Source organism: Miscanthus floridulus, chromosome 3 (assembly GCF_019320115.1).
Source record: "Miscanthus floridulus cultivar M001 chromosome 3, ASM1932011v1, whole genome shotgun sequence".
Lineage (NCBI taxonomy): Eukaryota > Viridiplantae > Streptophyta > Magnoliopsida > Poales > Poaceae > Miscanthus > Miscanthus floridulus.
This window is the reverse complement of record NC_089582.1, coordinates 1,577,343-1,600,335: the sequence shown is the minus strand read 5'-3', so window position 1 is coordinate 1,600,335 and position 22,993 is coordinate 1,577,343. Positions and strand designations below refer to the sequence as shown.

The following is a 22,993-nucleotide window of genomic DNA, read 5'->3' as shown; positions in this document are numbered from 1 at the left end:
GCACACAGAGGTCGCGCCTAGCGACCACAACCACGGCATGTGATGAGACCTACGATGACCTGGTGCAAGGATGACGCGATCGATGAGCCCTGGAGGGCTTGCGACACAGCACATTCCTTGATCCGACGAGCCACGCGTTTCAAGCCTCGCTGCGCCAAACACCGTGGGTATCAAGGGCCATGGTCAGCGGTGCGGGCACCCAACATTTGCATCAAAGTCACCCCAAGACATGATTTCCCTAGCCAAACTCCTGTACATAATTGTTCATGAGAATCTTCTCCTACGCCCAGAAGATCGTAGTGTAGCCACCATGACACATCAAGGAGTGTGCATCGAAGCGTAACTCTAGCGATGCATTCGATTCCAAGTGACCCGTGTCGATCAGCGTGTGCTAGTTGGTACGGCTCACTCACGGGGTTTGCACTACGACGCATCATGCATCGGCACACACCTATGGGTCACACGAAGCCAAACCCTCAGAGCCAACTCCGGGCAAGGCTGGACACCCGTGCACAAGGAAAGGGAAAAGAAGTGCCCTCATGACCTAAAGAAAAGAGATCGAAGAAAGGCGCAATGCTACTGGTCATATCCCATAGATGCCACGGTCACGAAAATAGAGTCGCACTATACTAAACCCTGCGGGATGATCCTCGGGCAAGACTGTACACTACGGCATTTGAACGATCAGATCGTTAGCAGCCACGGCAAGACAATGATGCGCAAAAAGGAAAAGATCAAGAAGCGGAAGACACAAGCTAAAAAGGTTGCTTTATTAAAAAGGCCCTAGGTACAACCTAAGGCCCCTGTCCAGCGCCACGGAGGATGTCCTCCACATTCACGGCGTCCATGAAGGCGGCCACGACGGCGGCAAAGTCGCCGACCAGCTCTGCCCACTCCACCGGCCCGACGTGGGCCAGAAACCCGGGCTCCACCCGACGAAAGTCCTGGCCCGTGCATAGCTGCACAGCGGCGAGGGTGACGCCGGCTCCCTGCCGGACTCCAGCCACCACTGCATGCTCATGGTCCTCAATTATGAGGACCTCCCAGAGGCGAGCTTCCTCCATCTAGTGGCGAGAAGCCTCCAGCTGCTCCTTCAGCGCTGGCAACAAGACAATAAGGAGATTAGAAGCTGTGGATCACAAACTAGATGACAAGATGGAGAGCGTCCTCACCTATGATGCGGGCCTGGGCGTTAGCGATCGCCGCTTGTGCGGTGGCGGTTTCCCTCTCCGAGGCCTCGAGGGCCAGCCTAACGGCATCGAGGTAGTGCTCCAGCCGGCCCACCTCATGGGTGGCATCGGAGTAGCGCTGGCGGGCATCGTCCACCGCGCGGATGAGCTTGTGGAACTCTCGACGATCATCCAAAGACGACGACGATGGGGATGACGAGCTCAACCCCTCTGTTGGTGGGGTCACAACATGATGAGCGCGGGACGACCCTCCGGTCGCTGCCATGGCATGGGAGACAGCCCTAGAAGCGCACATGATCAATGCAGGTCAAACTTCAAACTCAGACATCATTCGAATACTCATCCTTGTTCGCGCACGCCAGCTTGGAGACACGGCGGTGGCTTGCCGGCCTCTAGCGACTCCTCCCACGGACGCTTGCCATGACCCATTAGCTTAGCAGAAAGAAGAAGCTACGAGCGCACGAGAATGAGGAGGAAGAACTAGCGGAACAGGCACTCAAAAGTAGTCGACACACCCACCATACCACTTCTCCTTATTTATAGCCACAAGGGCCGGTCACGATGGATACCTCGATTACACGCATTCTCGCTCGCATTTACTAACCATCTTGGAAATCTCATAGCACAGGAGGAGCGGTCGGAGGGAACGCGAAGCGGTGTTTGCCCACCCAGTGGCGCGAACCAAGAACGCCTTACGCATTCCCACTCTTTCGATTTATGCATTCGCATTCACGGTGCACGACTGCATGCGAGTGGGTGCCATTATGCCACGATGTGACTGGGGAGGCCAACTGCCCCCCAAGCCAGTGCGCAGAATGACCTGCTGCAACCATGACCCCATGTCATGCTTAAGAAACCCACTCTTAGGCCAGTCCTTAGAAGGGCTCGAGGCCACAAAGGAATAGGGGCAGGGTGAGATGGGCCCCTACGGCTCTAATCGGTGGTGCAGAGCCACACAACCATCTCTCTCTGTATTTGAGTCATTTGCTTCGAAGTCACCTAGGTTGACCCCCTCTGGGGGGAGGCATCTTGCCCTCAGACCGCTGTGGAGGCGGTCGGGGACTGACGGGTTTGATGGCCGATGATTTATGGGACATCTCTCGATGAGGCATAGTCAAACTCCATGTCGATTGGGGGGGGGGGTATCGGGTCCCGCTCGAATTACCCATCAACCCCGATGAGGCGCACCGCTCCGACCGCGTGGTCGGTGGACATGCCTCTCCCCGCATGGGGCGAAACCAAACCCGCCTGAAACAAGGCAACACGACCTCTTAAGGTCAGCAAGGGCACATGGGAAAAATGGACTCGGGTCCCCGTGACCCTGTAAAGAGTCAAGACCAAGCCACGACCATGTCCCCCTTGTGCCCAGGTCCAAGACCTAAGGCTGGCTCCGGAGACTCACAAACCATCAGAGGTCCACGACCTCTCCGGGAGAGATCGATGAGGCAGATGGCCAGGGTGACGCAGCAGTGTCTTCCTCGTGAAGAAATGCGAAGCACAAAGCATGATCACAGCTCAGTCACGTGGAAGAAGTGAAAAGGTCCAATACCTACGAGCCAATGCACGATCGCAAAAAACCTCACGACCGTGCAAAAAGAGGTCGGGAAGACAAATTCCTCGCATCATTAAGTCTAGAAAGGCCTTCCAGCGACCCTAGGACAAAAGTGTGACCCCGACTCCATGGCTCGGGGGCTCGCCACGGACACAAGGGAAGCCCAAAACTCGAGGGAAACTTCTCCCCGCTTAGCACCTTTGAATACAAGAGCGAACGTGCCGCTCACAAGGTGCTAAGAACAGGTATCACCTCGATGGTGATATCACAAAAACGTCCAGAGGTGAATGCTGCAAGCGTAAGGGGTGACAAAGAACCCCTCGCGCACCTTCTTGCCACACCTTAGCCTTCGGACTAAAGCATGCCGAAGAGGGCAGGGTCGGCTAGCTCAGAGGTCACCACCATCGCACACTGGAAATTGAGAGGGGGATGTCGAGGCACCCCCGGTCTCCCGGAGAGGCTGATTGTGGCCACTAGGACTAGTGTTTCAGTGACCCAAAACCTAAAGGGTCTGGAAGCTGCTGAAATCACTATACCCAGAGGATGACCCGAGCACCTCTCCAACCCTCTCCTGCTCGCAAATCTCCTTCTAGCACCAGTTGTTGGAAGGGACAGCGTCGGCTTCTAGCCACCACAAATGACCCCCAGCGGGTCACATGCTTGGAACCTCGCGGTTCTCTTCAAACCCCCCTCTCTTATCCTCTTTCAATCTCAGCCTCTCAGAAGAAGGCAAAAGGCAATACGTAGACATAGCTACAAGTGGTTCAAACGGAAAGAAGGCCTCTATTTATAGGCCCAAGGGTGGACTAAGCAAGCCTAAGACCCCCGCGCCGTGTGGCGCACCACGGGAGGTCACAGCCACCGGCGGAGCCACCTGTTGGCCATAGTGGGCTCCGGCCCCCCCTTGCCTTCTAAAAAAAATGAGGATATATGCTGCGGGATGGGATCAGAGCATGGACAAGCCCTTAAAGGGTAGTTAGGCGTAGGATTCTAATAAACATAGACTAATAAATTTCCTAATTATGTCTCGTGACTCGATGGCTTGCGTGACCTGGGCACAACTCAGTCAACACTGAACTGAGTCCTTGCCACCTGAGTTACCCTAGGAGACTCGTGGCGCATGGAGTCCTCGCCCCAAGGCTTAGTGCCCGCCCATTTATTACGCCATGTTTCATGTGACCTTTCGGGGATTTGAAATATGTGTCGTTATACCTCTGGCTGAGGTATGTACGTACCCTTACTCGGGTATTGGTCACTCCTCTTCTGTACAAAAAAATATAGTTTAGCTTTTTGTGGTGTTTGCTACAGCTTCTTGCCACTTCTGCTACCGGAGCCGTGTCAAATAGCCCGTTAGCCCACGGTTAGAAGCACGGACAGAGCTACGTGGGGCCAAACTGGGTCCTGCCCCTCTTGTTTCGGCTATATTACTCTAGAGGTTTGCATGTCACTGCATGCATGCAATTAATTCATGCCTCTCTCGTACCATGCTTGCTGATGCTGATGAGTGGATCATAGCTTACAAGTATGTAAATCCGCACATTGTTCATTCTTTTTTGACAGAATTTCAATTGTTCATTGTAGTCTATATAGATAGAACTTGAAAAAATAAAGATTTTCCACAGAATTCTAATTGTCTATACTACTATTGGTAATTATTGTAGCAGTGTAGCTTTGAATTGGCCCCCTACACATTCATGCAAGCTCCGCCATTGGTCACAGCCAATATCAGATGCCCGTGTGAAGCCGAGAAAATCGAGATTGTCCCAAAGGCGGAGCCGGTACAATATCGACAAGACCACTCGGCCCCGCCTGGGTCACGAACCTGATACGCAGCAAGGAAGTATCACGGAATTGATATTATTGCTGCATCGAGTGAAAAGCGGCGAATAAACCATCCAACTATATGGTGCATACTTCTACAGTTGTTGCACAGACAAATCTCCATCATACAAGAACATTAAATTTGCATCTTTCACAAGCTCAAACCAATAATAACTAATCTATACTTAAATCACAGAACAAGGGCTTACGGACGCTCGCCGCATCCCCGCAGGACTCTGCCGGAAGTGGAGGCACCGCGTTTGCAGAAGACACCGGCGAGCCGCACGGGCTGAGACAGCGGGACGACACGATCAGCGCCCATGGGTATGGGATGGGAACGGATGGACGTCGACGAAGAGATTTGCTGGAGGCGGTGGCGACCAAGATCGTGGCTCTGGGCGGCCGGGTGACTGGCGACGGGCGGCAGCACTCCAGCCGTGACCTAGAACTTGAGGGAGCATCCATGGCTAGATTGCTACGTAGAGTAGTTGTTTAGACGGAGGATTTATTTCAGCAAGCACACCTGTACTGACGATCGTCATGTAGTAGTAGCGTGCAGCAGCGAGATCGCCTCTGCCTCCGCCGCCGCGCCGCTGACCCGGCCCCTGGGCGCCAGATGGAAGGGCGCGGCCGGCCGCCGTACCCCTCGTGCCGGCGCCGCAGCAACCGCCAACTGGATTGGACAGGACAGGACGGCCATGCTTTTCAACCTGCTGCGCCGACTCGCGCCCGCGGGGTTCGGCGGTGGTCTGGAGGAAGAGCGAGTGAGAGAGAGAGAGGGGAACGGGAGAGACCGAGAGATAGGCCGTGTCGTTTTGGGGAGAGAGGGAGAGGGGAACGGACGAGGGGTGCTCGCGCCGCAGAGGCAACCGCTGAGCGGGTACGCGAGCGGAGAAAGTTTTCGGTGGATGGATGTAATCTCGGTCTGTGGGTACGGCAGGCGGGTAAAGGTCGAGGACGGTGAGAAAATATTCCAAGGCAAGACATGGACAAGAGGGAGAGAAACACGTTGCTAATGTAAAGAGTTTCCGAGTGTTTCCAATCGGGTCCACTCGTCAGATCAGGGAGACAGATTTAGGTGCGTTGGATCTGCGTTTGATCTGGATTTAAAGTCGATCCAAGGGTAAAAAACTAAGGTGGGTATAACATATTTGGGTGAGTCTATTTTCATTTCCCTTGCTCCTTTATAGTATAGATTAGATAAAACCATGTGAAGGTTATTAATTTAAGTTACACTTTGATTCAAAAGCAGGTTGATAAACTAGTCACATTTTATTCATAAATGTTGCCATATAAATGAAGCAAATTAAACTTTAACTTTACAAAATAAAATGGCATTCGAGAACACCTATTTTTGAGTTTAATATTTGTAACGTTGTTTAACTAATCAAGTTATAAATAAAGAAAATATATTCATGTAGCAGTTAATCACATTTAACATTTATATATCAAATACTGTAGTGTAACACCTATATTGCTTTTAGATTAGAAAACTAGTTACATACAGATTAATCAAATTAATATTTAATTGTAAACAAATAAGCATGTGGGATGATAAGCGTCGCTGCTAGGCCGTACCACAGCGATATGAAACTAACACAACAAAACGAGTTGAAATAGAGCTAGAACATATAAGATGTGAATTGGACAAGTGCACGTGTATGAGTTGCCTTGCTTCTCCACGGCCGGGCGAGCTGTGTTCTCTATATGATGAAAGTGTGCTCTTAAAAGAAAACACAGGTGGGCCTACATATGCATGCAAATGCACATGTGTTTGTGGTGAGTCTGTTGTAGAATCCTTGCATGTTGCACAGGAGGCGGGCGATGATTTCCTATCTTGTAGTGAAGAAAACGTGCAGAAGTTGCTTGCTATGGCAAGGATAGAGGCATGAGCCTGGCTTGCTCGACGATGGGCAGCAGCTGGCAAAGACGACGCTGGTGCCTAGAGGTGGATGGCCGGCGCGCAGAACAGCAAGCACGGCGACCTGCAGGAGCTGATTTCCCGATAAGCAGGGTGGCCAAGCTGGCCATGGTGCTTAGCGGCAGGACGAAAGAAGGGGGCTTCAAAGTTGAAGTTCGGCATAAACAGACAGATACAACGTGATGAAAAACAATGAGTGCAGGGTCATGAAAGAGACGTCCTCATCGGAGGCTGACGTGCGGCAGATGAGTGCAGGGTCACGAAAGAGACGTCCTCATCGGAGGCTGACGTGCGGCAGATGAAACAATGGCGACCACCATGGCTCTGACTCAACTCTGGTGCCGATGAGACGAGAATGGTTACACGACACCTACGCGACGATGAGATGTTGGCGGTAGGGATTGATACATATATATAGGGATGAGAACTCCGCAACTCTACAGCAATTAACAATATGTTACTGATGCATCAAAGTATGTGTTTCATGTCCTAAAATACAAGAACAAAGGTTACTGATGCTAATTAATTATGAACTTGCTCTCAGCTCTTATGTTTAGTCAAAGTTTTAAATCTCCGGCTATAGCTGCAGCTATAGCCGGAGATAGCTGCTGGATGAGATGAAAGCTAAGATATTCGACTTTGGCGCTAACAATAGCCAGCAGCTAATAGCCGGAGAAATCCAGCCGCTAATGGAGCCACGTTTTAGCTGCAGCTGAAACTTTGCCGGTCCAGAAAAGTCACCCGCGGCCCAGCTAAAATTTTCTGGGCTCAACTTTTCCCAACCCACCCCCACACCCCGTAACCCTGGCTTGTAGTCTCGGTCACGCTCGACTCTCTCCCAAGTCTCTGAGAAAAAGGAGCAGGCGGCGGCAGCAGCCTCTCTTTCGATGGCGGCGGCGGCCTCTGCTTCCGAAGCCGGCGTCGGGCCGGGGCCGGCAGCGCAACCAGCCGGATCCCCCAAGCGGCGGCTGCTGCCTGCTACGGATTCCCCAACCCAGCGCAGCTCGAGCCGCGGCGGAGTCAGCAGTCAACACAACCGGAGGCAGCTCGAGCGTCTTCCCCAACTCTGATTGTCTTCCTCAGTTCTTCATCTTGCCCAATCCTAAGCAGCAGCAACAACACCAAGTCGTCGAACACCATGAAAGATCAATCAAGTAACTTTCTTCATCTTCCCCAATCCTAAGCAGCAGCAGCAACACCAAGTCGTTGTACTGTTGTCTTTGGCTCTACAGTTTATTAGCCTGTGATGGCTACCTATGAACCTGTGATTTACTCATCTGAAGTTTCAACTGTCATGTGTTTTTTCTATTTTTTGCAAAAACAGCTAAAGGGCTTAGCTGCAGCAATCTCCGGCTATAGCTGCGCTTAGCTGTTTGGAAGGTCCGCAGCTAAGAGGCTTAGCCGGAGATTTAAAACCTTGGGTTTAGTATAGGTTATTCGAAATTTGACATGCTATAGATTTAATAGTTCCATTTATTAATGCAGTATGGTCTTTCTTAATTCTTCCTTATACTTTAACATTTATTTTGTCTGCCTCCTATTATATAAAAAGGTGCATTCACCTGCACCTACTACTACTTGATAAGCATATACTGCTGCTAATTTCTCGATGACCGGGTAATGTATTTTGCTACTGACTCTTTTATGTTGTTCATATAAAATTATTCCCCTAGATTATCCCTTGATTCCTTTAAAGAAAAAGTTCCTTACATAAATAATTTGGAATTTTACCTGTAGACTGTAGTAAGCAGTTTTGAATGTTTGGTAGTAAACATCAACCCAAGTTTGTTGCCCTCCTTTTCCATTTTTGTCATGTGCTCCTTTCTTTTAGAATGTATAGACTTGACTCCTTCTATGCAAGATCAACATAAAACTTGCTTTTTGCATGGTAATTTAGGGAAAGCAGCGGTTTTTCACCTTAAGTTATGATGTCATTGATGCACATTGCCACCTGCCACAATGGCCTAAATGCGTTCAGTTCAGTCAACTTGCGACAGAGATAAGGAAAACAACCTACATTGCATCTAATCTCTTACCAGGTCAATGCCAACCATATCATGGATAAGTTTCGAAAGCAAGCTTCAGCTTTGTCCCCAGTTCGTCAGTGCTAGCAATAAGAAAATCGTCCCCTGTTCAGATAAAGCAACAGGAAAGCAAAGTTTCACAAAGTGGAGGGCAAGGAAGTATCACGGAATTGATATTATTGCTGCATCGAGTGAGAAGCGGCAAATAAACCATCCAACTATATGGTGCATACTTCTATAGTTGTTGCACAGACAAATCTCCATCATACAAGAACATTAAATTTGCATCTTTCACAAGCTCAAACCAATAATAACTAATCTATACTTAAATCACAGAACAAGGCCTTACGGACGCTCGCCGCATCCCCGCAGGACTCTGCCGGAAGTGGAGGCACCGCGTTTGCAGAAGACACCGGCGAGCCGCACGGGCGGAGACAGCGGGAGGACACGATCAGCGCCCATGGGTATGGGATGGGAACGGATGGACGTCGACGAAGAGATTTGCTGGAGGCGGTGGCGACCAGGATCGTGGCTCTGGGCGGCCGGGTGACCGGCGACGGTCGGCAGCACTCCAGCCGTGACCTAGAACTTGAGGGAGCATCCATGGCTAGATTGGTACGTAGAGTAGTTGTTTAGACGGAGGATTTATTTCAGCAAGCACACCTGTACTGACGATCGTCATGTAGTAGTAGCGTGCAGCAGCGAGATAGCCTCTGCCTCCGCCGCCGCGCCACTGACCCGGCCCCTGGGCGCCAGATGGAAGGGCGCGGCCGGCCGCCGTACCCCTCGTGCCGGCGCCGCAGCAACCGCCAACTGGATTGGACAGGACAGGACGGCCATGCTTTTCAACCTGCTGCGCCGACTCGCGCCCGCGGGGTTCGGCGGTGGTCTGGAGGAAGAGCGAGTGAGAGAGAGAGAGGGGAACGGGAGAGACCGAGAGATAGGCCGTGTCGTTTTGGGGAGAGAGGGAGAGGGGAACGGACGAGGGGTGCTCGCGCCGCAGAGGCAACCGCTGAGCGGGTACGCGAGCGGAGAAAGTTTTCGGTGGATGGATGTAATCTCGGTCTGTGGGTACGGCAGGCGGGTAAACGTCGAGGACGGTGAGAAAATATTCCAAGGCAAGACATGGACAAGAGAGAAACACGTTGTTAGAGCATCTCCAAGAGTTTCTTATTTTTTCCTCCTAAAAATATGTAGTCTCCAAACTTCTAAAAATATATTAGGAGGAAAAAAGAAGGGCATCTTCAACAGTTTTCAATAAATGACTTCCAAATAATTAAATTTGAGTCCCACATCAATTTTTTCCTGACTTTTTTTTTTATCGCAGCGGACGAGGCGGCCGCGTTTGCTGCAGAGGCCCTGCTCGCCGGCGGTGGCCTGCACGACCTTGCCGTAGCTGTACCGCAGCGGCATCCTTCCCAGCAGGCGGTGGCCTGCACGACCTTGTCGTAGCTGTACCGCAGCGGCATCCTTCCCAGCAGGCGGTGGAACTCGGTGATGCAGCGCCCTCTCTTCTCCCAGTGGCCCAGCTCGCCTGTGGCGCTGAGCCCCACGTCCCTGACCCCGCCTCGAGGCCCCTCGCCGGCGCCGGCGTCGTTCCTAGGGTATCCCCAGTCCCTGACGCCGCCGGCCTCCACGAGCACGGGCCCGGCGCCGGTCGCCTCGGCGGCAACGAAGTTCATGAGGATGTCCTCGCAGTTGCGCTCACGGTCCACCATGGCGCGCGCGGGCGCCAGCTCCGGCGAGCAGGAGTACGCGCGCAGGAGGTCGGACCCCGAGGAGCATCAGCTTGGTCAGCACCATGGAGTACCGCCCCAGCCGCGCCACTGTGTACGCCCACCTCCCGCGGGCCAGGTCCAGGTGGTGCGACCGCGGGAAGAAGCCGACCAGGGCCCCGTCCACTGGTGCTGGTGCTGCTGCCAGGTGGTGAAGGCGAAGGACAGCGCCGCCGCGTCGGGGAGCACGTCATCGTCGCCCACGGCCACGGCGGCGGTGCGCACGTCGGAGGGCCGCGGGAGGAAGCGCGAGGTCACGTCCGCGTAAAGTTACGTGGAACGGGGGAAGATTTTCCAAGTGCGTAAATTTTAGAAAGAAGCATTAGGAGTTGTTGGAGAGGGTTTTTTTTCTAATCTTTCTAAAAATCAAGGATTAGGAGGTGATTTAGGGAACTCTTGGAGATGCTCTTAATGTAAAGAGTTTCCGAGTGTTTCCAATCGGATCAACTCGTCAGATCAGGGAGACAGATTTAGGTGCGTTGGATCTGGGTTTAAAGTCGATCCAAAGGTAAAAAAACTAAGGTGGGTATAACATATTTGGGTGAGAGTCTATTTTCATTTCGGTCGCTCCTTTATAGTATAGATTAGATAAAACCATGTGAAGGTTATTAATTTAAGTTACACTTTGATTCAAAAGCAGGTTGATAAACTGGTCACATTTTATTCATAAATGTTGCCGTATAAATGAAGCAAATTAAACTTTAACTTTACAAAATAAAATGGCATTCGAGAACACCTATTTTTGAGTTTAATATTTGCAACGTTGTTTAACTAATCAAGTTATAAATAAAGAAAATACATTCATGTAGAAGTTAATCATATTTAACATTTATATATCAAATACCGTAGTGTAACACCTAGATTGCTTTTAGATTAGAAAACTAGTTACATACAGATTAATCAAATTAATATTTAATTATAAACAAATAAGTTCGGCATAAACAGACAGATACAACGTGATGAAAAACAATGAGTGCAGGGTCATGAAAGATACGTCCTCATCGGAGGCTGACGTGCGGCAGATGAAACAATGGCGACCACGAAAGAGAGGTCCTCACCGGAGGCTGACGTGCGGCAGATGAAACAATGGCGACCACCATGGCTCTGACTCAACTCTGGTGCCGATGAGACGAGAATGGTTACACGACACCTACGCGACGATGAGATGTTGGAGGTAGGGATTGATACACACACACACACATATATATATGAGAACTCCGCAACTCAACAGCAATTAGCAATATGGTACTAATTGCTTTTTTATGCCGTGAAAAATACTCCGAAACCTCCGAAAATTCGGGGGAAATTCTCATATACTTTTTGGAACATGAGGAACCCAAATAAAGTACTTTGAGCTCGTGAAAAGATATTTTGGAGCATCTAAAAATTAGCTTATGCTCATAGGAAAGTGGGAACAAGTTCCAGAAAAGCTGAAATAATCCCCAGTAAGTTTTTAGAGATTGATTGATGGATAAGGAACTCAAAGGAATGATATGGGTTACAAAGAAAAGATTTTGAGAAGCTCAAAAGCGTAAGCTGAGAAACAAGTAATTTGAGTGCAATAAAAGATAAAGACGTGCCGGAGAAGGAAGATCGACTTACTAAACGCATTTTAAAGACTTTGCTCACTCTCATCGCACTAGAAGTAACAAGCAAACATCACCTCAAACAAAAGCCTGTCAAATTAATTCACAAATGTTTGAAGATTCACATTTTTTTATATAACTAATTGGCACTAACTTAAACTAAACATAGGAAATTTTATCAAAATATTAAAACATTTATTTTAATTAGTGTTTTCTATGCACAACCCAAAATTAGAAATTTTGGGGTGTGACATTATGATGGGGAAATATCTTACTGCACCATACGGATTGATAACTATTTTTTTTGTCTGATATCAAATATAGCGTATCATCATATGCATTAGCCCTGTCAAATGGTAAAAAGAGTTCCCTCGCAAAAAAAAAAAAAAAAAAAGATGCTAAAACATAGCTCTTGGATATCTTCGGCTGCCATCGTGATATGGACGAGAATGTGTCTTTGGCAGGTTTACAGGAATAGGGTATTGGGGTACACGTACACTATGATTGGAAAATGGCTCAGCTAGGTTTATAGGCGGCAGTGCTAGCTCTTGACCTTAGCTTTTGTGTGTGCACATGTTTCATTCACAAGTATATATCAATCCAAAATTGTATAATCAGTACGGTTTGGCGCTAATAATAAAATATATTTTCTCATGACATACCTTGAGTTTAATTTGTTTCCTTGAAGTAAATACAGGCCTTTAGGTTTCTTTCAGTATTTTTTAGCTTTCCTTTCCATCGTATATGGCAACCAACTGAATAATGACTCAGCTACAAAAGTATTCTTACATGAACACTAGTCCTCACTCCTCACCTACTCTTTCTTCATGACTTTGTAACTGTATTTATTTACTTGCTCCCTCAGAATGAGTAGTGTGTGTGTCTATATATATATATATATATATATATATATATATATATATATATATATATATATATATAGAACTACTATCCTGTAGCTGGCTACAGAATAACTTATTCTGTAGCCACTTTGAGTTACGATAATTACTATGTTAATTTACGAGATTATAGTAACTCCTTACTAAGTGGTTTCATATAACATTATGGTAAATATCCCCGTGTGTTATAGTAACCCAACTATCGTAAATATGTATTGACATTACAGTAAATTAGTATATAAAATTATGGTAAATGGAGGTGGCTACAGAATAACTTATTCTGTAGCCGGCTACTGAATAGCCTCTCCCTATATATATATATATATATATATATATATATATATATATATATATATATATATATATATATATATATATATATATATATATCTCACTGCGTTGCCCCGGTACTAAATAATAGTCGGTGCCCGAGCCCAGTCCGTACACCTCCCTCGACCATTTTTCATTTTTTCACGCGTCCAGGTTTTGCATCCTCGACCGTCTCTGTTTTTTTTTTCATTTTTCACGCCATTTCCGTTTTTTCACTTATTATTCCGTCGCTGACTTTTTTTCATTTTTTTCACGCCGTCTCTTTTTTCTGTTATTCCATCTTTTTTCATCTTTTTCATGCCGTCTCTATTTTTATTTTGTTATTTTTCACGCGAACAGGTTTTGCAACTGGTCTTTTTTGTTTTTTCCAACAAGCAGCTTTTTTTTTTGTTTTTTCCAACAAGCAGGTTTTGCAAATATCCAGCCTTGTTTTGCGATTAAGATTATTTTTCCTCCTCTATGTTTTTGGTTTACATGACAGTGCATTTTACAAGCAATGAATATGAACTAGTGATATTTATGACTAAAAACGGATAACGTTAAATTGGGAAAAAATACATGTACTGATAGATCATGATACAATTACTCGATGGAAGATGGTTGAAAAATACAACAGAATGGGGGAGAGGCCGGGGAGCATGACTCCAAGCAGGCTCTGTTGTGCAGTGGTCGCTGTTACAGTTCTTATTAGCACTTGTAGAACTTGTCAATGGGATTGGTACAAATGATTTTGGAATGGTGCCGACTCCGAATGGTGCATTTGCCCCAGGTTGACTACAGCAGAACATGATCACAAAACAGGGTAAAGCATAATATATATTTTATCTCAAACATAAACCATGACAAATCATCACGATTCGATCTGGCGTTAAATAATTAAGAATTTCCCTGTCTTTTTTTTACCAAAAGTATCCAACAGTATGTCACATTTACAAATTAGGTAATCCTAGGTAATTGAGCAAGGAAAAAGCATCAAAGTTTGACCTATGTACCATACCACCTCTCCAAACACATTATATCTCTAGATCCTCAGCATGCTAACATGTGAGCAGGTCAAACTCACAAAGGTAAATGGTAGTACAGATCAAAATTCAGTATAGTTGTATATGGTGAAAGCGATACAAATGCTCACATTTGGAGTAGTCCTAATAACTTGTTTCTGTAATGTCAGCCAGTGCATACATAAATCAAGATAGATAAAAAAATAAAATCAATGTCGAATTTTATGCCTGGTGGAGACAGCGATCAGTCCAAACAAGTGCAGAGCACTCCAACATACCTTGTTCATGCTAGCGGGACACTAGTGTTGCTGATCGAGTGCCGATGAGGCCAACATCACCTACTGGTGGAAGAAGGGTGACTAATAAAATTAGAAAGAATATATAACTGGTGAGAGCTCACAACAGTAGGCAAGGTTAAATAAAAATTCATGCCACACTTGGAACCTCAAGGCTCTCAATTTTTTTACGGTGGTAGGGATGGTACATATTGGAAATATTTGGAATAAATATAGCATCACCACTGTATTATTTTATGAAGCTATAAGAGTTATAAACATAAATAACTATGGAAAAGAAGTTTACAGAAGAAGGACAAGAGCATAGGAAAAAACTGTTAGAACATGTCTGTCTTCTAAAACTCCACATAGTTTGAATCTTATTATTTTCTATACTACCTTATAGAGAATCTACGATTCTCTCGACCACTATATTTCAAACAAGCATTAGCACTGTGGCAGTAGGCTAGTGCAAATATACATGTCAACATGGGTCCAGGGATCAAAACATTTAAGAGTTTGTATGAGTTCTGTACCTATCCATTCACAACATAATCATCGTTCTTTCTCCTGCCCTTCTACCAAACTTGACGTCCAAAATAAGATCCAAAAAATTAGTAGCCATTTAGTCCTTAATGTTCCAAGGCAGGAAAAATCATACTTATTTCATTCTTTAGCACAATCACTGTAGAAGTGCAGACAACAAATACGAAAAATGACCTGGGAAAATCTAGATGATTAAATACTGATGATGTACACTATCAGTTAGTAAACTCTAGATGGACACCTTGAGCTAATTAAGTAAAACCAGAATGAAAATTTCACTATATAAATGCAATATATGCAGAGAAGCAGACACTTCATTTCAGGATTTTCACTTTACCAGTGCGAAACCCTCCACAATCATCTTGTTTTCCAAAAGCTGGAGCGTGGATTTTCTCTAACCCTAAACAAAAGAGTGATAGAGCAATCAATTAATTTCAACACAGTAATGAGAGGTCTGTAGTGCAGCTAGACAATCAATCCCTTCTATGTATTGGTTGTAGTCTGTAAACATAGACCAAATAGTATTTTATTCTTCATAGATAGTTCCCTGATGATCAGAGTGGTACACATAACTGTACACATGGAGAAAAAGAATACAGATATGCTAATAGGGAAGAAAAGAGACTACACATCCGAGGAGGACAGTACAAAGAAGAGATCGATTAGGCTAGAAATTCCCGTCTATTTCTTTTACTTCTGTTGTAATGTTAGAAAGTGACAATCGACACTACACCCAAACTAATCAACTAAGCAAGTTTAGGTTACTACAATTTGAAGCCAAAGGTTCTTATTAGTGTAGATGAAAAAAAAGCAATTATCAACTATCCGTCATGAGTGATGTTTACACAAACAAAAGGGAGCATGTGGCATTCTGTGCATAACAAATTTTAATTAGGCAATGTACTATTATCTTTCGAACCAATATCAATCCTAAGCTTTTCGACCTGGTGAACCCAAAAGAACAATTTTTAGAAAATTAAGCTAAGACAGTGATTGTGTTCAAATTAAGAACCAGTAAGATCAATCCATTGCAACTATCAATGGATTACTTCTATTCCCCACTGTCCTCACAATTAGTGGTAGCAGTACGTATTGAAGGTTCTCCAGCAGTGTGACAAAATAGGAGGAAGGACACATTTAATAAGATGCTTACAATATCTCATAAACCATTTGAACATTACGTAAAATAAGAATGATAGCATGGCAACTAGGAACACCAGCATAGTGATGTTGACATCTTCAACAATACTAGCCTTTGAGCGTTCTAGAGAGGAACCTAGCTCTGTTTACCATGCTCGTATCTTGCATAGCAAAAGGAAAAAAATGAGAAGTACAATTATCAAGAGAAAAGAAGAAAATATAGGCAAGCAGAGAAAACTGAGACAGAATATCATGAAGCCATGAATATGAGCACAAGCAAAAGATCCTGATTCAATCAGACATGATGGAGAAAACATGACAGTGGGAGGCCATGAATATACATTGGCATGGAGTGGGTTAAGCCCAATTCAGTAAACAGGTGGCAGTAGAACTATTCACATAAGTGCAGCATTTTTAGAATTAAACGCAATGAGCAATAACTGGCATAAGGTCTAACTAGGAACAGAGTACACAAGGAATAGAACTTACCAAGGTGGCAAGATTGTGGCTTCTCTTGGCACTTCCCTATCGAGACCAGCCAAGGAAATCTATATCTGATAGATGGATTGATGGTCAGCAAGTGAAAGATATTGCACCACAAGTGGGTGGGCTAGTGCCCAAGTGGGATCTGCACAAAAACAAAGAGAAAGAAAAGAGGATAAATAACAATGATGAAAATAATAGCTCTAACCAGAGGAAGCATAATCAATAATATTCAGAGTAAAGTGGATTTTAAAAAATAGGATGGAGATCTGTCATTTGAGAAAACATCAGTTCATACCAAAAGCTGGTGAAACATTGAAAAACACAGCCTTTTCAATGTTTCCAAATACATGCCCCAAAGATGATTAGCAAGTTCAGACCCCTCCTGGCCTCCTCAATGGCATGGTGATCATACCATTGATCTTGATCCACCAATTACTAAACACTACTAACATTACTATCATACCATGTCCTCCTGTTTTGGGGATTTAAATCTAAAAGATGGTATTCCCACTTCCCAGCAGTACTACTATGCATAAGTACAAAATTTTGTAACTATTATCTTTAGATAGGATACAATCCAATTTTCTCAGTACGACGTATATTCAACGAAAGAATACTGTTAATTTGGGCAAGCAAAATTTAAAATACATGTATGTTAAATTGTTCTCTAATTCTGTGTCAAGGCATCAGATCATATACATATAAATATAAATTTAAAAAAAAGAGCCATAATCAAGATTAGATTAGCTGTAAATGAATGTCTATAATTTTGTCTCGTCATTTTGAAAATACTAATTCAAGATTGCAATACATTAACATTATAGTAAGGCATTCCCCTTTGCACCTCTGTTTTGTGGAGCCAGTGCAGAAGGTCTACCCAGTGAGGAGGGTAACTTCTTGTCGTAAAGAAACCTCATACCTAAATGGGAAATCATCACATTAACAACATCCTAGAGAGCAAAGCAGCTGCTAAACATAAAAAAGGCCACTAAAGAAATTCTAATCATGTACTGACCATTGTTATATGCTCTCAAAAACAACCCTTCTTGGGTTGTCAGGCATCTTATCAACCAACTCCAACCAGAAACAGAGGAATCATTATTTAAGCATACAAACAGTACTCATATCATGGAACCTAATAGTGAAACCAATGTGATAAACCTTTACTGCTTGATATGGAATAATAGAACATCAAAACAAGATGCACAGGAAAGGGATTAAGGCGGGTATAGGGTACCTGACGGACCAGAGGACTCCATCCGAGTAAGGCAAGCTTGGCATTCGACGTGTGTGCAACCAAGAAGTGGCAATCCCACAACCGGGCACTGCACGTCCAAAAACAGAGCACAAAAAGTGAAAATAGAGGGTAGGTTAAAATCTGTCCTGAGTAGCATTAGGGTACCACAAATTGTACAAATAAGGAAAAATGGAAAAATCACAGGGCACATATAGATTACACACTAATGTTTCAGAAACTTGCTGTGCCAAACAACAACCAGTCCACCACTGAAGGCCCTAACACCACAGCTCTACACAGAAATGGCTTCTAGAAATTCAGCATTGCATAAAGAAAAAGAAATGAGCTGTAGTCCAAACCCTGAAGCAAGAAAGAACAAAATAAATCGAAATTAGAGAGATTAGAAATGAAAAGCAGCGCTGAAATATTAAAGGCTAACTATTATATTTGCATGACAAAGGTAAGTTCAGATTTATTTATAACATTTCCTATTCTTGCAGTGCTGCACACAATTTTTAGAAGCCTGACCAGTGTTTTCAGATCGGACGAGTAATCGCGATTAATCGTGATTAGTCGTCCTTATCGTAACTAGGTGCTCGATAAGGGCCCTCGATTAGTTTAGACCGATTAGAAACCTTATCGTCCGATAAGTTGCGACTAATCACGATTAGTCGTCCGATCAGACTAGCCGGACGACTAGTTGGGTAGGGAGAATTCGGCCCAGCTAAAGAATTCGGCCCACCTTTAGCTGGCCCATTAGGGTAAGAAGAAGAGGAGTGAGTGAGTGACCTAGTGAAGGAGCTGCAGCCGCCGCACATTTCCAGCTCCCGCTCGGCACATTTCCAGCTCCCACTCTGGCTCTGCTCTCTCTCGCAGCCGCCGGCACCTCCGCCCACGTCTCCTCCGCCTGCGGCCTGCCTCTCTGGATCTCCTTCGCCGGCGTCTGCAACTCCGTCCGCAGCCATCTAATGAATTTGCTCCTATTTTCTATGGCTGCAGGTGCATACTAAAAAGAGGAACCGTTTGGAGCACATTAGGTTGAATAAGTTGGTATTTGTTAGCTACAACCGTAAAATGACATTCAGGTTTCAGAAAATTCGTGAGCTCAGTTCTAAAGGCAAGAAATCCAACCCATTGCTTCTAGAAGAGTTTCAATAGGAAAATGAGTGGGTAGACATCAACTGTGACCCAGTTCATGCATCTAATGACAGTGATATGCTTTGGAAACATGTTGATGAAGCTGTTGGTGCAACTGACCAGCTTAGAGGCCGCAATATGCCTAGAGCTGCTGCTGCTCGTGAGAGGAATACTGTCACCCGCACATATGGGAGGAATAACAAAAGGAAGTGTCCTAGTACAAGGTTAGATGCACCAGCAACTGAAAGCAGTGATCATGAAGAAGAGGAAAACAGAGTTGCACTAGAACAGCCACAAGGTGCAAGTGCAACAGATGAAGAAATGGAGGACCAGGGAGGGGAGGAAGACTCAGGCGGACCTGCAACAAATGATGGAAATGAAGACTTCCATGTGGACGCAGATTTACTTCTCTAGATGGCTGAATTGCTGATTCTATGAATCAGTGGACTGGATGTTTAGAACTATTTCCATTTCAGACTTAAGAACTTGTTTATGTTTATTAGTTTACTTATGTTGTGTACCGCTGTGCACAGTGCTAAACTGCTGTTAGTTCTTATTTGTTAAATTTGTGTACTTGGTTAAGTTGTTTTGCCATGCTCTACTGTCTACTACTCTTTACATTTTCTTTAGTCTTTACAGTTTTGTTTTTCTGCTATTTTGCCTATTTAACTGATTATCTTCTTTCTTTGTAATTTCAGATTCAGCCACAAGTCAGCAGTCAGCACTCACCATCAGGCATCAGCAAGCAGCAGTTACAGGTAAGTGGCCAAATCACCATGATAATGATTCATTGCAAACATGATTACATGCCAAACTGTGCTTGATTGCTTGCCTCTAACATTTACCTATTTATTATGGTCATGTTTACATATATTTGCATCATATATATAGTATATACATGGTCGATCAGGCCATCTAGGCACAAGGACGACTAAATGTCAGACTAGCCGATTAGACCGATTAGGACCGACTAATCGAACCTTATCGACGACTAATCGCGATTAGTCGTCTGATCGGTGGTCATACAACTAGCCTCAATAATACGATCTGAAAACATTGAGCCTGACAAAGCAATGATTCCATTTTCACATCAGATACAAGGACCAAAATTACAGAATTAGCATTTAGGCCTTCTGCAAGGCATGAACCTTCGAAATAACATTTAGACCTGCTAAACTTGAACTCTAAAGACTCAATGATCAGCTTACAAATAGAATTCTTAGCAACATATGACCAAATAAACAGAACATGGTAAAGGTCTAAAGGATGATTCTTCTAAATGTCAACACAGAATTCCAGCAATCATGAAATGAACTTGATGAAAACTATTTCATAAGCAAATGCATCATCTTAACCCATTCTACCAAGAAATGTGACCTAGTGTATAGGCTACATAAACCCTGACAAATTCACAAGTTCCTCTGCTCCTGCTAATCGATTGAGCTCCTGAATGTTATAATAGCATGTTACCATAGGAACAACATTGAAAGGTGACAGTGAAATGTTTCAATTTAAATAAATGTGGTTTCAAATGACCTTTCCCTTAGTTATCTGGTATCCATTGTTATTCAATCTGGTAACTGAAGTTGAGCTGCATGAAAACCATTGCATGGTTCAGTTGGCTATGGGGTTTTACCAGAAAATGGATCAATAATGAAATGAAAGAAGTGTGTGCTCTAAATAAAGAGCAAGAAAACCAGGCATATTATAAATGCAAAAATCATTTAGATTTAGGCAGTGCCACAAGCAAGAACCCTGAATTCTATTTACGTGGACAGGATCTAACCCCACCATATAGTCTAATCGCAAATAATGTCCTGTGAACACAAATAACTAGTTATTATACTACTAAATTGTTGTAATAATTCCAATACTAATCCACAACAATAGCCTCATCTGAACCATATTAAATCTGAATAACTCATCCAAATCGTTACAACATTCTATAATGAGATGAGATCATATCAATCCTAAGTAAGGTGTAAAATTCCATTATTACAAACGTACATATGGTGCATTAATTAGTAATGGAATACCCTGAAGCTGAACTTTCTATGAAATAGTCGGCCTCAGGAATGAAGATTAGGAGCTAAAATTTGTATTAAATAATCATTGTTGGTAATTAACAAGATCACTAAAGCATCAATCAATATACGCAATGAATGAACAAGTGAGCAGCGGGAGAAAATTCAAGCCTTCAATATTGGTAAATATGTATGCTTTGTTATAATTCTGTAGTTGAACAAATTACAAATTAAGCAAAGGGAGCACTGTTTCACCTTTGTGCAAAATCCAAGACGAGGATGTGGGCAGCACCAGCCCAGCAACAGATGGGTCATTCCAACAACGAGTATCCTGCGTACTGCAGCTGAGAGTTGCTTCAAGGCTTGAAGCATATACACGTCACTAGCGGCAGGCTGGTGGGGGATGGATCCTTCGAATTCCATGGCCTAGTGCAATCCTACTTCAGCTAAGCTACTCGCCATTTCCTAAATCCCAATAAATAAGAAAAAACAGCTAAACAGGGTTTATGAACACATTTACAGAATAAGGATACAATAATTTATTTTGAAAGGTTAAATTTTAGGAGTATTTATTTAATTAAAAATCTGCAGGCAGAAGTAGAGGAAATCAACACCAATGTACACAAAATGAGCTAAACTAAACAAGAATAGTACTTTTTTGAACGTGAATCTTGAGGCTTGCACTACATCCACAAACTCACCTTGCTGCACTTAAAGAGGAGCTCCTGGACGCGACCTGCACCGACAATCGAACACTTGCAGGGAACACATCCTGCACTCGAATCATCAAATCGAATCAAGAAGGGGAAGGGTGAGGAGTAGGAGATGGTGCAAACGCCGAGATGGGGAAGTGGGTCTGGGGAAGGGGTACCTGGATCTGCCAGCAGTGTTGGAGGAGCACACGCAGGAGAGGTGGTGGCGGTGGGCTGACAGCGACAACAGCATCGCCAGGCGAGTTGCCACTCCTTTCTCCGGGAGTTCGCGGTAGGAGCTGATGATGAGTCATGACGCGCTGCAAGCACACTAACTGATATGTGCCCTATGTTCCAAATCTGCAAAAGAAAAAATACAAGCAATCAAATTAATCAATTTTTATGCATATTAATCAACAAACTATACTACTGGATCTCGCAAAAGATCAAGATTGGGACACAATTTTTTATGCACATTAATCGATGTTTCACCTGATGCTGGGTGTGGTGCGGCCGGTCATGCATTGATTTGAATAAAAAAGGAATGGAAATTGATTTGAATTTGGGATTTACAAAGAAGAACACACGTTACCTGGAAACAAGCAAGCATATACGGTGGGATACTACTCGCCCTGATGGAGTCAGGGGAGAACTCGACTCCAGGGCTCGCTGTACCCTGCTAGGGAGCCAAGCGTGCGGCAGAAAAGCGGTGCCCATGTGTGAGGCGAAGCTGCCACCAAGCGACATGGCGACCGCGCCCAGTGCTGCGGCGGCCGACGACGTCCATGGCCTAGCCAGAGGCGAGGATGGAGGCATAAATATAAAAATCTGTTGGATCTGGACGGAGGTAGGAAGGGATCGAGCTATGGAAGAGGAAAGGGCGCACCTTGTCGATTTGCTCATTCCTCATCCGGCTCGAAGCTCGCAAGGGGGCGTGGTGGCTCGGCAGCGTCGATGCGCGCCGTGGGTCCCAACAGCCGTAGCCGGATGTCGCCAATCCCGTCGACGCGAGATTAGGAGTCACGGTTCCAAGAGCCGTAGCCGGATGTCGCCTACCCCGTTGACGCGAGTTTAAGAGTCGCGGTCCCAAGAGCCATAGCCAGATGTCACCGATCCTGTCGACACGAGTTTAGGAGTCACGGTCCCAAGAGCCGTAGCCGGATGTCGCCTATCCCGTCGACGCGAGTTTAGGAGTCGCGGTCCCAAGAGCCGTAGCCGGATGTCGCTGATCCTGTCGACGCGAGTTTTGGAGTCGCGGTCCCAGGGTTCCTTTGGAGCGCAATCGGAAGTGAAACCGTTACGAAGACGTTGTTAGTTTGGTTAAAGATCAGACGAGGTGGTGCTCTTGGGTCCTGGC

The 22,993-nt window shown here is 45.1% G+C and overlaps 1 protein-coding gene, 1 long non-coding RNA gene and 1 pseudogene across 43 annotated transcripts; all 3 read right to left on the bottom strand.

Annotated features, from left to right (window-relative positions):
* Positions 1-8,308: 8,308 nt before the first annotated feature.
* On the bottom strand, positions 8,309-9,536 carry LOC136544747 (uncharacterized). 2 transcript variants are annotated; one of them, XR_010780822.1, is made up of 3 exons: positions 8,858-9,536; positions 8,521-8,613; positions 8,309-8,435 (listed from the first exon to the last, which is right to left on the bottom strand). It is a non-coding gene; the product is annotated as an uncharacterized lncRNA (long non-coding RNA). The 2 variants fall into 2 exon arrangements; XR_010780821.1 differs by having other exon boundaries at positions 8,331-8,448.
* A 226-nt stretch (positions 9,537-9,762) lies between these two features.
* LOC136542965 (glycosyltransferase family protein 64 C3-like) lies at positions 9,763-10,550 on the bottom strand (annotated as a pseudogene).
* A 3,001-nt stretch (positions 10,551-13,551) lies between these two features.
* LOC136541242 (uncharacterized) lies at positions 13,552-22,660 on the bottom strand. 41 transcript variants are annotated; one of them, XR_010780292.1, is made up of 11 exons: positions 22,229-22,559; positions 21,816-21,996; positions 21,646-21,716; positions 21,200-21,409; positions 17,562-20,511; positions 17,391-17,465; positions 16,550-16,688; positions 15,258-15,320; positions 14,911-14,960; positions 14,378-14,440; positions 13,552-13,872 (listed from the first exon to the last, which is right to left on the bottom strand). XR_010780292.1 is itself a non-coding variant. In XM_066533026.1 (8 exons), the coding sequence occupies exons 2-5, from the start codon at positions 21,948-21,950 to the stop codon at positions 18,093-18,095; spliced, it is 312 nt and encodes a 103-aa protein (XP_066389123.1). In that variant the 5' UTR covers positions 21,951-21,996; positions 22,229-22,559; the 3' UTR covers positions 13,882-15,320; positions 16,550-16,688; positions 17,391-17,465; positions 17,562-18,092. The 41 variants fall into 41 exon arrangements, 9 of the variants coding, with proteins under 9 accessions (XP_066389119.1, XP_066389123.1, XP_066389120.1 ...); XR_010780295.1 differs by lacking the exon at positions 13,552-13,872 and adding an exon at positions 13,882-14,257 and having other exon boundaries at positions 14,378-14,437; XR_010780282.1 differs by having other exon boundaries at positions 14,911-15,320.
* Between the last annotated feature and the right edge of the window lie 333 nt (positions 22,661-22,993).